The sequence below is a fragment of the Triturus cristatus genome, chromosome 3_1, assembly GCF_964204655.1.
Source record: "Triturus cristatus chromosome 3_1, aTriCri1.1, whole genome shotgun sequence".
Classification (NCBI taxonomy): domain Eukaryota; kingdom Metazoa; phylum Chordata; class Amphibia; order Caudata; family Salamandridae; genus Triturus; species Triturus cristatus.
Genome location: NC_140583.1, coordinates 759784838 through 759798486, shown reverse-complemented (window position 1 = coordinate 759798486; position 13649 = coordinate 759784838). Strand labels below are relative to the sequence as shown.

The 13649-nt window shown below is 45.5% G+C and overlaps 1 protein-coding gene across 1 annotated transcript in view; it reads left to right on the top strand.

The window, feature by feature from the left end:
* Positions 1–13649, top strand: part of CTSD (cathepsin D) — an 81590-nt gene that overhangs the window by 31585 nt on the left and 36356 nt on the right. The window contains exons 2-4 of the mRNA XM_085644925.1: positions 2834–2990; positions 4900–5023; positions 5554–5672. Of these exons, the coding sequence (XP_085501051.1) occupies positions 2834–2990; positions 4900–5023; positions 5554–5672 (400 nt within the window). The remainder of the gene's footprint in view (positions 1–2833; positions 2991–4899; positions 5024–5553; positions 5673–13649) is intronic.

The following is a 13649-nucleotide window of genomic DNA, read 5'->3' as shown; positions in this document are numbered from 1 at the left end:
GGTGGTTGCCTTTTGGTTTTAGACCGGATTGTGGATTTTGGTACTTACAAGTTACTTCAAGACTTGCAAGCTCTCTGTGCCTCTGAAATCTAACAAGGCTTACGATGAAGGGTTGCAATGGTGGTTTCAGGCAGAAGGAAGGTCAGCAAAGGTGAAGACTGGCAGAAGTTGAGGAGGTATGGGACATCGCAGAAACGATGGCGTCTGGGGGTAAGAGGACGTCTGAATCGCCCACCCTTAGCTGTACATAAAGGCTTTCACTGCCTCACCAATGCAACCTCTCAGTTAAAGGAAGGAACATCCCTGTCACTGCACCTCATAGCGCTCGTGCATTCAGGAGGGGAATATTAAACGAGATCACCACAAGCGAAGGATGAAAAAAAGGCAGAAGAGTGAAGACGGAGGAAAAAAGAAAGAAACGGCAGCTTGAACTCGGATACGGTCTTAGAACCGGCTTAAAAACACTACATATTCTGATTTTTGTTTTTATTTTTCACAGGCCGTTCATTTGAGTGCTCGCGGCAGAAGACAATAAGAATAAGATGCAAAGTAACCCTGCAGTACTATTTTTACACAGCAGATGGAGCATGGACACTAAAGTGTCAACAAAAAGATTTTCAACCCAAATCGTATACCGCTGACATATGAGTTTAGTTGGGGGATATTGCTAGGCCAATGTTCGTGTATTTCGTGTTTTCCGTTACAGAAGAACAAAAACGTGCCAAAGCGCCAACGCTTTAATTGAAAAGTTATGCTTGATAACGTTTTTGAAGCAAAACTGTAATATTAACATTTTCAGACTAAAAGCAGGATTGAACTTTTTAACCGAAAAAATGTTGGGCTGGTTACGATTTCCTCTGAAGTAGAAGCTTACAGCACACACATTCCCATAAACCATTCAAAAGCTGAAATCCTAAAGATTCGCAGTAAAGAAAATGTTAGAATCCCTTTCTCGTCAGAGTTCTACTTTTCCTCGTGGTATGGTTTAAGCAGAGTCTTGATGCCAACCAGCACAACTCCTAAACTCCCCCAAACAAGCAGTTGAGAAGGGAACAGCTGTTTTGAAGCACTCGTGCTTGTATCCATCTTGCGGGAGCAAGCAGTGGCGCGCGGGCCATCTGTTTTCAATTAGCACGCGCGCCGCTGCTCGCTCCCACAAGGTGGATGCCAGCACAAGCACGAGTGCTTGAAAAGAGCTGACCAATTTCTAAAGGTCATCTCCTTGAGCGGCCCATGCACGCTGCCTAGGCGAGACCTAAAAACTAGCCTCTAAAAAAGTGAGCAGTAGAAGGACACAAGTAATGCGTCCATGCTCCAGGGAAGGGGCAAACACTAAAAGAGGAAGGAAACCCCACACATGCTAGTGATTAAGAAGCAAACTAATAAGAGTGACATAGAAGCCAACCAGTGGTAAGTGCTGGGCGGGACTTTAAGCAGACTATAAGCTAACAATATGTATCGCAACAGATGACACATGCACTGTATAGTAGGCAAGACTTCCAAAAAGATCTTTGGTTTATAGTAATGGGATACAAGAATGACAGTGGGGTTTGCAATGCGAGAGAGCAAGGCCTGACTCCGTGATTACAGGGAAGCAGTTCATTGCTAATATCCTTTCTACTACTCTACCCCACCTTGTCTGCAGACACACTGTCCGCTCCCTCCATTCCTCTGTTATCAATATGTGTATGTATATTTATGCGGTGCTCTAGAATGCAAAAATGATAAATGTATTTTAAGGAGAGATTTATGAAGACCTGTTTTAAATCAGTTTGATTTGCGTTGTAATCACATTGGCTGGAATGAAGAAACATAGGGGCCGATTCACAGAACTAATCTGAGACAAAATCCTAGACTTACTACTTTTGGTATTCCCAGAAGGCATTTAGTAGTAGTAAAGTTAGGATTTTGTTTGTTAGGATTTTGTTTTAAGTTAAACCTAAGTTAACCCTAAGTTTGTCTTAAGTTTTTATCCTAAAACAACATCCTAACTTAAGGCAAAATCTGACAACATTCCCACCTGTAACGCTGACCCTTATTTTACTACTGTGCTGAACCTTGACTCTAAAGATTGCCCAATGGCCCTACAGCTGTAAGCCTCATGTTATTGTTGAGCCTACTCATGTCTCCGACTCTTACCTTAAACTAACCATAACCCCATCCATTTTCATAACCATGGTCATAATCCTATTCCTACTGAACCTCAACCCTAATCTTGGTGAGCACCCCTGCCCTTCCAAACCACTCTAGGCCGATACCTGTCCCCAATCCCAACCCTGTGGTGCTGAAGTCTTTTTTTGTCTCTTTATAATCGCTTCTTTGACATCAATGCAACATTTACTAGAGCTAAAGAGCTTTGGAGGAAGAGCTTTAAGGAAGGTAGCATGCAAAATTGACCTTAGGGTAAAGTGCAATTAAAGGAACATGCTGACCCGATAAGTCAGTGTACATCACCCATTAAAACAAAGACCCTCAATAGGCAGAATGTTTGTTTGCCTTGAACATAAATATTTCTTCAACCCTCTTAATATTCACAGTTAAGGAGGCTATTCCTCTTCTCACATATAATGAGGAAACTTTAAAGGATGTTACTATACCTTGTTGATGACATCACATATCCTCATACAAGACGTGACTTAAGATATTGAGGAAAAGGGACGAACAGTGCTGTTTGCTCTTCTCCCCTTTTGAAACCAGTAGACTGCTTGATTCAGACCTTCTGATGCCCATGTAGACCAGCTCCACACTACTCGTTGCACCTTTCCTTTGCTGCTAATACTTTATTGCGATTTTGTCACCTAACATCTTACATTTTCCTCCCTTCCATCAACAGGATCCCACTGACCAAGTTCCGCACAATCCGACGCACTTTTATCAATGAGTCAACTGAAATCGAAAAACTTGTGGCTACTAGTGATCAACTAAAGTACAACCTGGGCTTCCCACCCAGAAAAGGTCCTACGCCAGAAATCCTCATGAACTACTTGGATGTAAGCAACCAGTCTTCCCACTCTAAAGCTGCGAGGGAAGGTGTCCTGCATTTCTCCTTTCTTGCTCACCCCTTCTTCCTCTCAGTTGTGTATGGAAGCTGTATTTATTTTGGGCTCGCTTTCTTCCCCATTACTTACAATGATCACCCCATGCTGGACATTTCCTACAAGTGAACGGTATGGTTGTGTGTTTTGATGGCTGTTTTACATTGATTCTCCGACACGTCTTTTTGTTTAACAGGATAGCCAGAACACTTTGGGGTATTTCTTTTATTTTTTGTGTTTGGGTCTGGGAGTGGGGCAGAGTTTTAAGTGGAAGTATTTGCCACTTGTAGCACACTTTATTTTTCTGGCAGTGTTACCCTGTGTGTCTGATAGGCACTTCTTTCAAGATGGACCCAACATGTTAAGAGTGCTTTAGCTCTCTAAGAGACACAACACCACATGACAGGCATGTTGGATCTGTTATCTGCCTTGAACAAATATTAAAATACTGACAATCTATTTCAAATGAACCCAGTGAATTTACTGTAGTAGCAGTAGACCAGAACTGAGTAAATGACTGAGAAAACCAACAGAATACCAAGTGTGAAATAGTGGGAATCCTCATCTTCATGGTGAACATGGGCACAGACGTTTGATGGCTCACAGATAATGCTCAGCATACGTTGTAGAGTGTTAGAATCCATGTGCTGTGGATGGGGAAAAAGTATGCATCTGTGAAGTACTGCAATCTTTCTCCAATTACACCCAGGACATGATTATAGTGCTTAACATGTTCAAATGGAAGTGGTTTGCATGTTGCCAAAAGATTATCCATTGTTTGAGTTCTAGAATCACAGGATCCAATCCTGGCACTGCATACAGTTTCCTATCCCACAGCTGGTTACAAGTCCTGGAGCAACCTTTCCTTCCTACTTAATATTTCTAGAGTAGTGAATAAGTGGGGCTCCCAGGATGTAAGGTTGACTGGAAGTGGGAACCCTCTTGCTTCTTTTCTTGGATTTTTCTAGAACCTCCTCTCTTCCACTCCTGTCACTCCTCCCATTTAAATGCTGTCTGGAAGTATCAATCCGCATGTTGCAGGAGTGCACTACTTGCCATGGCAGTGGCCTCTTCTAGGGTGGTAGCACGTTGGGCATGTATCCTACATAGGTTGAGGCGGGTGTTTGAAAAATCCTAGCGGTTTTCGAAGACGGTACAAGCAAGTTGCACCCATCAGTCTTTATTCTAAGACCTCTCACCCAATATGCCTTCCACATGGCATTGTAAACCGCAAAGGGAAAGATCATACTTGTCTGTTGAAACTACAGGTGGATTTGTAGTTGCGCTGTTGTAGAATGTTTCATCCAGGGGAGCTGAATGAATGGAGACAATACTCCCAAACTGCCCCCGTATAAACTTTTACAATGCACGTTGGCACAGTTTCCTGCATTTACAGCCCTGGGGAGCAATGAGAGGCAGATTAGTGTCTATCGATAGGTGAGCATGTCCTTGAAGAGACATTCTATCAGTGGGATCTCCGTGCTCCAACACCTTCTTCCTAGATGCATGTCCACCACCATTTCAGCAAACGTCTTTCATTCATTCCTTTTGGTTCCTCCTCTCCTAATCTTAAAATACTGTTGCTCTGTATTTAGGAACTTCCCTGTCCTCCGGCCCTTTGGTTCAGCTGCCACCTTCATTTACTTTTTCTACCACACGTGATGTCTGGGCTTCCTCTAGCTCTCTGTATTTGCACCTCTTACTGTATTACTCTCTCAATTCTGCCAGGCTGCCCTTTGTTTGTGGGAACTCCTTTTGTGGTTCGCCTGTTGTTATTGCCTCTTTACATCATATTTGTACATCAAGGAACCGTTGGGTGTATGGGAGTCAACTATTCACTTTGATCTTCTTTTCCCTCCCTCAGGCACAGTACTATGGAGAGATCGGCATTGGTACACCCCCTCAACCCTTCACCGTGGTCTTCGACACTGGCTCTTCTAACTTGTGGGTGCCCTCCATCCATTGTTCTCTGCTGGACATTGCCTGCTGTAAGTGTCATCCTCCCCCTGCCTTCTTGAGCAAAGGAGTGGGAAGGTTGTAGTGTTAAATTGATGGTAGTTGGCTGATGTTGGGTGAGATCTAGGAAGGTATTTCCTCCAACCTGTCCTTGCAGCTGGAGAGTAGCAGAGTTTGAGGAAGTGTATTGTAGCAGAGGGAAAGAGTGCAGCAACAGCAGAGAATGGTTACCTGAAGATCACTGGTTCAAACCTCAGGGGTGACTACACTGTGCTTTTCCTCCTTTCTGTATCGAGCAACAGTGTTCTAATTAATTGGGAAATAAAATCTATCAGTCCGTGTACAGATACTATTCAGTTGGTAGTGTGAGCTTTGTACAAGTGTTCATTCCTCATATTCACTAACAATTCAAGGGAACGAGCAAATGTATTTGAAAATGGGAAGTGCTGCCTGAAAGGGCAGTATGAGAATATGTTCTCGGATCCTTTCTCTGCACTTCTTGTATCTATTTTAATTCCGCTCTTATCTCATGTTCTCCCCTCTGCCTTTTTCCCCTATGCAGTGATACATCATAAGTATGATTCTTCGAAGTCGAGTACGTTTGTGAAAAATGGGACTGCCTTCGCAATCCAGTATGGAACAGGAAGCCTTTCCGGGTACCTCAGCCAGGACACTGTCTCTGTGAGTTTCAAGCCCACCCTCCCTTTTAAGGTCAGATGGGGAGAGATCAAAGCTCCATTCTAGAGCATACTAGGAGGCTGTCTATTAGCAATAGCGCTTTCAGAGTAGAGTTGTGTCTAAGCTCTCTAACCCTTAATTGTAACATGGTATCGCTATGTTTGAGGGGGCGGCTAGCTCCCGTATTCGCTTTGGGTATGTCCCATATATTCGAAAGAGACTTGTTCTGTAGCCTCCCCTTTGGTGCCACTGTTGTCTTTCACCCTGTTCCGCTGGATATTTCCCTTGATTCAGAAAGCCTTTGAGTATGCGAACAGTCTGCTGTGAGTGGATTTCTAGGAGATGTATATTTACACCACCTCCAGATACTGCAAGCTAAGAGGGTTGCATAATGTCTACATTTTTAGACCAAAATCTACTATTGAACCGGTATTGTAAGCTCCACACATACTTTTGGCAACATCTTAACAAAGCACTGTTGGAGAATTCTCATTAGAATTAGTCTGACCATTCAATATGCCTTTGACAAATACATGAACATAGTTTACCTTTTAAAGAGGGTGGGGGCTGGTTCAGAGTGTAGTTTGTACTTCCAGTATGTAGGAAATACTTCACTGTGGAAGTCATTGAATGCATTCTATTTAGTTGGGACATTATCTTTGTTGGGTAGTTCTTCAAAATGTTTACGCTGAAAGCCATGGTTAATCTTCCTGTGGTTTTCTTTTAGGCAGAGCTTTGTATAAAACATAAGAGGGTTTAAACCTTTTAAATATGAGCAAATCAGTTGGATGCCTCAGCAGTAGCCGATTCCTAGAGGGGATGCCAATATGTGTTCCAGTGTTTGTTGATATGACTTCTTAGCTCTGCAAACACTCGAAGACCAGACATGTTTTATGAAGGTACAGGGCATATCAGTTCGTTGTTTATAAAAATCCCACAAGCCATGCCTGTTAAGATCATTCCATTAAAAACTCCTTACTTGGAGTAGGGGCCCACTTCTTAATCCAGCGCTGCTTTAAGTTCAGTTCAAACAGCTGGTATCCGTCAAGCGACTTTCCCACTACTTGATTTTTGGTAAGGTATGCCTGGGGATATTCTCAATTGGATGGTGTGAGATTTTAGCCAAGATATGATAAGCTGTGGTGAAGGCTGGTCTTCATTTGTAAGGCTTGTGTATACGTGTTAAAAGTGCACCCCATTTTATGCAATATAATTTGCCTTCCTCTACTTGCAGTTCATGCAGTGAGCTCAGCTCCTGGGTTAAACAATTTAGACCGGGATAAGCCAAGCTTACTGGTTGTAGGCCTATATTAATGCGTGCAACTACAGCATATTGGCCTTATCAAAATCTGACAAAATATACAGTTGATGCCCTTTTAATGTAGCCCCCGTTGTGTGGGTCCCAAGAAGAACTTTTTTGTTTTATTTGCATGGACATGCCAGAAGGTAACCTGGTCATTTTCCTTGCATAATGCTAGCTATGTCTTGTCTACCACGTAAAGATGAAGGAAGTGACCCGAAATGGGGCACTCGCGACCACCTATATGCCATCCCAATAAACGAAGAGTCGGTCAGATAGAAGAGAATACAAACCAGTTAGTTTTTTGCTATTACGCTGCAGCGGAGCCCAGTCTGACCAGTCTCCTGAGATGACGGTCGAGGGGTCTGATCACCCACCCTTAGCCATACAAATTATACAATTCCAACTTTGTTACGAAGCAACATGGCGTCAATAAAGATGGCTCAGTGCATGCTAACTTTACAAGACTAGAGGTTAGAACATAGCAAATAGGGCAGTTTAATGATGTACACCAAGGGAGTAGCATTTCAAATCCAACAGACCCTCCTTTTAGCATGCATGCTCAGAAGCTTTATTGGTGCCAGCAGGTAAGGGTCTTTACAATTCTAAAGCCAAGGAGAGGAAAATATTCACAAAGACAATCAATATTTGAATATCCTCTCGTCCATGTTCAGTAAATCCTGACTACCCTGCATCCTCATAACTCTTGCATCAGAATTTTGCCTCGGGGGGGGGGGGGGGGGTAGAGTCTGGGCTGGGGTTTGAGCATAGATGCACAACATGCACAGCAAGCAGGGAGACGTTGTATACACAGGCAGCATGCCAGTATGGCACCAACAATGGCAATGAGGCTGGTTAGAATCTTCCAACCCCAGAAATAAACCCCAGAACCATCCTGTGAATGACCAGGTACCATTATCTTGGTGTATTTCTGATGCTATCTTATGCAATTTCTGTATGGCCGTGTATAAAGTGGGGGCGTGGTCAGGAATGTAAACACAGCAGCTACTACCTATGACACGACAGGCCCCACCCTGATCAGCCAGGATAACTGTTATATCCTGGCTTTGTATTTATGCTTGTGATCTCCCACTCAGCCAGTGGAATGTTCAGTTTATGAGGTATCACAGAATGTTGGGAGCCAGCGAGTCAGTTGGGAAGGGCTGAGCAAGAGACAAGCTGCTCCTGGTGGGGTTTACCTTGGGCCTCCTATTGGTCTTTGTACTGGTCTTGACTACCTGTAATGGATTGATCTGGATTACCTGGAACTAACTACCAATAAACATCCTAAGATCCTCCAAACGTCTGGACTCAGTCACTACAATAACCTCTAAAACCATACGATTTTGAAGGGCAACAAGTCTCGTAGCCTGGACCTCTACCGTGATATTTGTCAGGATCCCTGCAGTCGTATTAACGACTCCCTCCACCACTCTCGTAAGTCGTCTGCTATTGAGACTATTGGCTATAGGGCCCCAAATAGGTAGGATGCATTTCATGGCATCGGTGAACTGCTGCAATATGGTGTCTGTCTGATCAATGCCATCTGTGTTAATCATTCTTTTGGACCGGAGTTCTCGGGCCTCCCCTCGTTGCAAGCGATGGTCCTTACGATAATTGGGAGGGGCTATGTATAATGGTGGCAGGAAATAAGAGAGGTAACAACTCTCCGACCACCCTTAGGGAAGCCAAACGTAACCATGGTGTCCACAGACCAAATAAACATCACGTGGCGGGATCAGGGGTGGACTTTTCGTTACTTCCATATCATATATAGTGTTGCATCTGCTCTCTTCCACCTCTATGTCCCCTACCGCCTGGACACAGAAAGGGGCCATAACGTCCACTACTGACAAGGGTATCGGTTTTTCCTCAGTAAGATTGCGGGCCTGCAAAGACTGATAATACTCTGATGAATTAAACTGAAAGATATTCTCTCTCTCTACCTGAGACCAATTCCCCCCCTCTCACTCCCTTATATGCCTGCATGCAAGAACTCAGACACAACCTGCCAAACAGCTCTTGACCTGTGGGGGCACCAGGGGGAACTCTGTGTTGGAAGCGCACATTCTGTGTCAGGGTACGGGAACTAATACTCTTTAACTCCAATGTATCAGCCTGATGAAAAGAACGGACCATACTGAGTAAAGCAAGCCACCCCTCACAACTATTCACATATGAAATGGGCATCGATAACACATTCTCACTTTTGAGTCATTGAGGGTAGCAGTCCACATACCCAGCACTTCGTCGTATTGTAAGCAGCATGCGTCTGATGCAGCGTCTGAATAAAAATATTATCCTTGTAGGACTTTCTATGCTCCTCCTTGTGGGATCCTAAAGTAACAAAGATGTTCGGGGGGGAGGGGGGCAGCGTAGTGCCAATTAAAGCATGAGCATTATATTTGTTCTCAAGGAAATAGGTCACCCCTAGTACGAACAGCAAATGGATCAGGATAATCCGTACGAACACAACCTTGCTTCTAACGGACCAGGTGGACCAAAGAAGCCCATTTTGCCCTTTATTCACACAACAACAATAGAGTCTTACACCTGGAGCCAAGCAGGAATGAAAAAGGAAAATAATCAAAAGGAAACCAAGGCAGTATATTGTCCAGTAATCGTTGGCACTTTTTGAGCACCGGCGTTGGAGCTGTTCGTCCTGCTCAGAAACGGTCCCACGTTGCAGAGCAGAACACCTTCTCCTCGGAGACACTGTCCACTGGCCCTGTTCGGTGACTGTTCTCATACAGCACCAATTACTCTGTCCCTAAACTATCATTGGTAACACAGGCGAGGTACACACACTATTCTTTAGCAATGCAATCCAGCCCTTCTAACCTGACTGGCCCTCTGGTGCACTGTTCTTTTTACGAGGATGCCAATTGTATATCCGCACTCCAGGCACAGTAGGTTTGAAAAACAAGGGGTCGGGCTCAAGGGGACCAAGGAGCAAAGGGGGAGACTCGGGTGCATTTGCAGATTGGGTCTCTACCGAACGTGGCTCAATCAAAGGTGGGCCAACAGGCTGGGGCTCCTGAATGGACTTGATTTCAGGTGGCACCGCTTCAGTCAGCACTTCATTACTCTCCTCTTCCGTCGGTGCCCATGTGAGCCGAGCATCCGAAAAGGGAATGAACTGTGGTACTTGCTCTCCTTCAGTCTCCAATCCCGTCCACGACCCACTGTTCATATGGCAGCGGAAGGGGCACCCGTTTGCAATGGGTGCTATGTATCCAGTTTTTCTGACCGTGAACCTTCACTGCCGTCCTAGTGGCTAGAAGGACCTGGAGAGGTCCCTTCCAGCGTGGCTCCAAGCTGCTCCTCTGAAAATTCTTCACCAGCACCCAGTCTCCGGGCTGAATTTCGTGACCAGGAGTCTCTGGATGCTGCTGCAGTGTCTCCGCAATCTTTTGGTGAATAGAACGCAAATTTGTGGTCAACTCATAAAGGTAATCGATCAGTAGGGATTTTTCTATTTCTGAGAACTTACGCGGTTGCGGGATTCCCCAACCATTCTCCGGGCGGCTGAACACGACCTCGTAAGGGGACAATCCTGTTCTAAAGTGGGCAGTGACTCTCGCAGACATTAGTGCTAAAGGTAAAGCATCGGGCCACTTCAATCCTCTGCTCTCTTTAATCTTGGCCATTTTCAACTTTTAAGTGTTCCATTATATTTCTTGACTAAACCTGCTGACTGGGGGTGGTTTGCTGCATGGAGCTTCTGCCTAATGTGCAACCCATCACATACCAACTGGATGACTTTGGCATTGAAATAGCTGCCGTTATCACTCCAGATAAAACGGGGCAACCCAAAACGCGGGAATAACTCTTTCAAGAGTACCTTTGCAGTTGCCATGGCCGTATTCTCTTTAGTGGGGTAAGCCCCAACCCACTTACTGAACGCACAGACCACCACAATACATATTTCAAGTTGTTAACCCGTTCCATCTCGATGTAATCCATCTGGAGAACCTCGAAAGGGAAGGAGGGAGGTGCAAAACTGCCCGTAGGAGTGCCCTTTCCAGGATTGTGCATTAAGCAAACCATGCAGTACTTTACTAGGTGGGCTGCATCCTTGGGGATAATGTCATTTCGCCATACGGGGTCTAACAACCTGCAAATTCCCTTCGCGCTAATATGCGCGGGCCCATGTGCCATAGTCACCACAGGGAGGACATATGCTTCCGGTAGCATCCATCTTTGCTTCCCAGATTTGTCCGTCCAACACCCATCCTCGTCTAAATTAGCCGTTCTCTCCTGCCATATTGCTAACTCTTCAATTGTGGTCTCACTTTGGATCTCTTTCACATTATCTAAGGTATCCTCAAATATCCCATTCTCAGGCATCCACTTAGCTGGACCCGCTACAAACATCCTCTTCATTTTAGTCCGAGCTGTCTCCTTTGCGGTCTGATCCACAAATGCATTCCCATTCCCGACATCTGTGATTGCCTAATGAGCACTTCACTTCACTATTGCTAGTCTCTTAGGGAGTGCCATGGCCGACAAGAGTCTGTGTATCAGAGGGCCATTCTGAATCTTCATACCATGAGATGTCTAGAACCTTCTCTCCGCCTGAAGCCGCCCAAAATTATGAGCCACCCCAAATGCATACTGGCTGTCAGTATATATATTGACAGCCAGTCCCTCACTCAACTCACAGGCACGAAGAAGGGCCACAAGCTCTGCAGCTTGTGCTGATTGGTAGAGAACCAGTGACGTCTTATCTATGGTGCATAAAGTGGTGATGGCATAAGCTGTTGTTGTACCATCTGGTAACTTGAAGCAAGAGCCGTCGACATATAGCTCCCCTTGGGGTTCAGATAGGGGAACATCAGTCGGGTCTACCCGTCCCTTTGTCTTTTCCTCCGTGTGGTAAATGCAGTCATACACATCTGCCTCCTCACTTTCAGAAGGGAGGGGTAGTAACGTGGCTGGGTTCAGAGTGGCACATCGTTTTATAGTGATGTGTGGTGCAAACAGGGTCAGCTCGTAGCCAGTCAGAAGCACACTGGTAAGGTGCTGTGTCTTAGTTTTGTTCAAAAGTATATCCATAGCATGCGGAACCATAACTGTAAGGTCAGTATCCAGGACGAGCCCTGACGATTGTCGGATAGAAATAGCCACTGCCGCGGCCGCTCTCAGACAGCTTGGGTGGGCTCTGGCGACGTTGTCAAGCAGAGAAGTAAGCACACGGCCTCTACTTACCTCCAAAGGCCTGTGTTAAGACGGAGAGCGCGCAGCCAGCCATCTCGTGTACATACAACACAAACGGCTTCTGGTAGTCTGGGGTGCCAAGCACAGGTGCGGAACAAAGCGCTATTTTCAACTGCTCAAAAGCATGCTGACAATCATGCGTCCAGGGCAGGGGTTCATGCACATCTTTAGTGGTTGGGTGCAACAAGGGTTTTGTCAGTAAAGCGAAGTTAGGAATCCAGTGGCGACAATACGAAGTAATACCTATAAACGGTGTTAGTCTCCTTCCCTCCTTCGACAGTAGGTGACCTAAATTGGTGACCTCCTGTCGACAATATTGAAATTTAGAAAGGGACACTTTATGTCCATGTTGAGCCAAATGTTGCAACAATTAAACTGTACTCTGTTTGCAACCCTCCTCTGTGTTGGAGGCAATAAGGAGGTCGTCCACATACTGGAGCAATACGTTCCCTGAGGGAAGAGTGAGGGAGTCCAATTGGGCTTTCAAAGCTTGACTGTATATACTGGGACTTTCAGTATAGCCCTGAGGAGCTCAACAGAATCAAACTTCTACCAGCCAGGGAAAATCCTAAAATATGCCTACTTTCTGGATCTTTGGAAATGCTGAAGAAAGCATTCTTCAAATCAATGATGGAAAAATAGGTAGCAGTAGGGGCAATCATGGTCAGGAGGGCAGTGATGTCAGGAACGACCGGGAACTGAGTATCACCTATTTTGTTCCCAGCACGTAAGTCAATCTCAAAGCTGTAGACCTCAGGGTAGTCATCCGGGGAACCAGAGGGTGCCCTTTTTAGGATGGGCAGAATAGGGCTATTGCACACATTAGCATTCGTCTTCTCAACCACACCAGACACAATCAAATCCTGTATAATACCCAGCAGCGCCCGTTCCCCCTGCCTGTGGTATCTTATATCGGGGAAGGAAGAGTAGAACAGCATTGTCTTTAACCTTAATGGAGACAGGAGGTATCTGTAACAGCCCTACGTCTGTGTCACCCGTAGCCCATAACATCATCGGCACCTCCCTAAACTCTGCAGGGAGAGGCTCGTCCTTGGACAGGCATTGCTTGGAATTCACCACATTGGCTCAGAGCGTCATATAAACGCCATCGGGAGAACACTAGATAGTCGCATGCAACTTCAACAGGTCCAGACCCATCAAATTTTCTCCGCCATTTGATGTCAATAGGAAAGGCGAGTCTACAGTAAAGGGGCTGATAGTCCGAGCCAGAGGCTCGGAGATGGGGCTCACAACTGGTATGCTGGGAAAGCCTACCAAAACATTATTTTGGCCTGACAGGGCTGCCCCGGGGACCAGTGAACGAGAAATGGAGCTATTCATTGCGCCTGTGTCCACCAAGAATTTCTTTTCTGAGGCCTGCAGACCAGTGGTGACATAGGGTCCACATTGGTCAACCGGCATCTGGACTGATACCCCTGGCTGTCCTAGCCGTGGCTAAG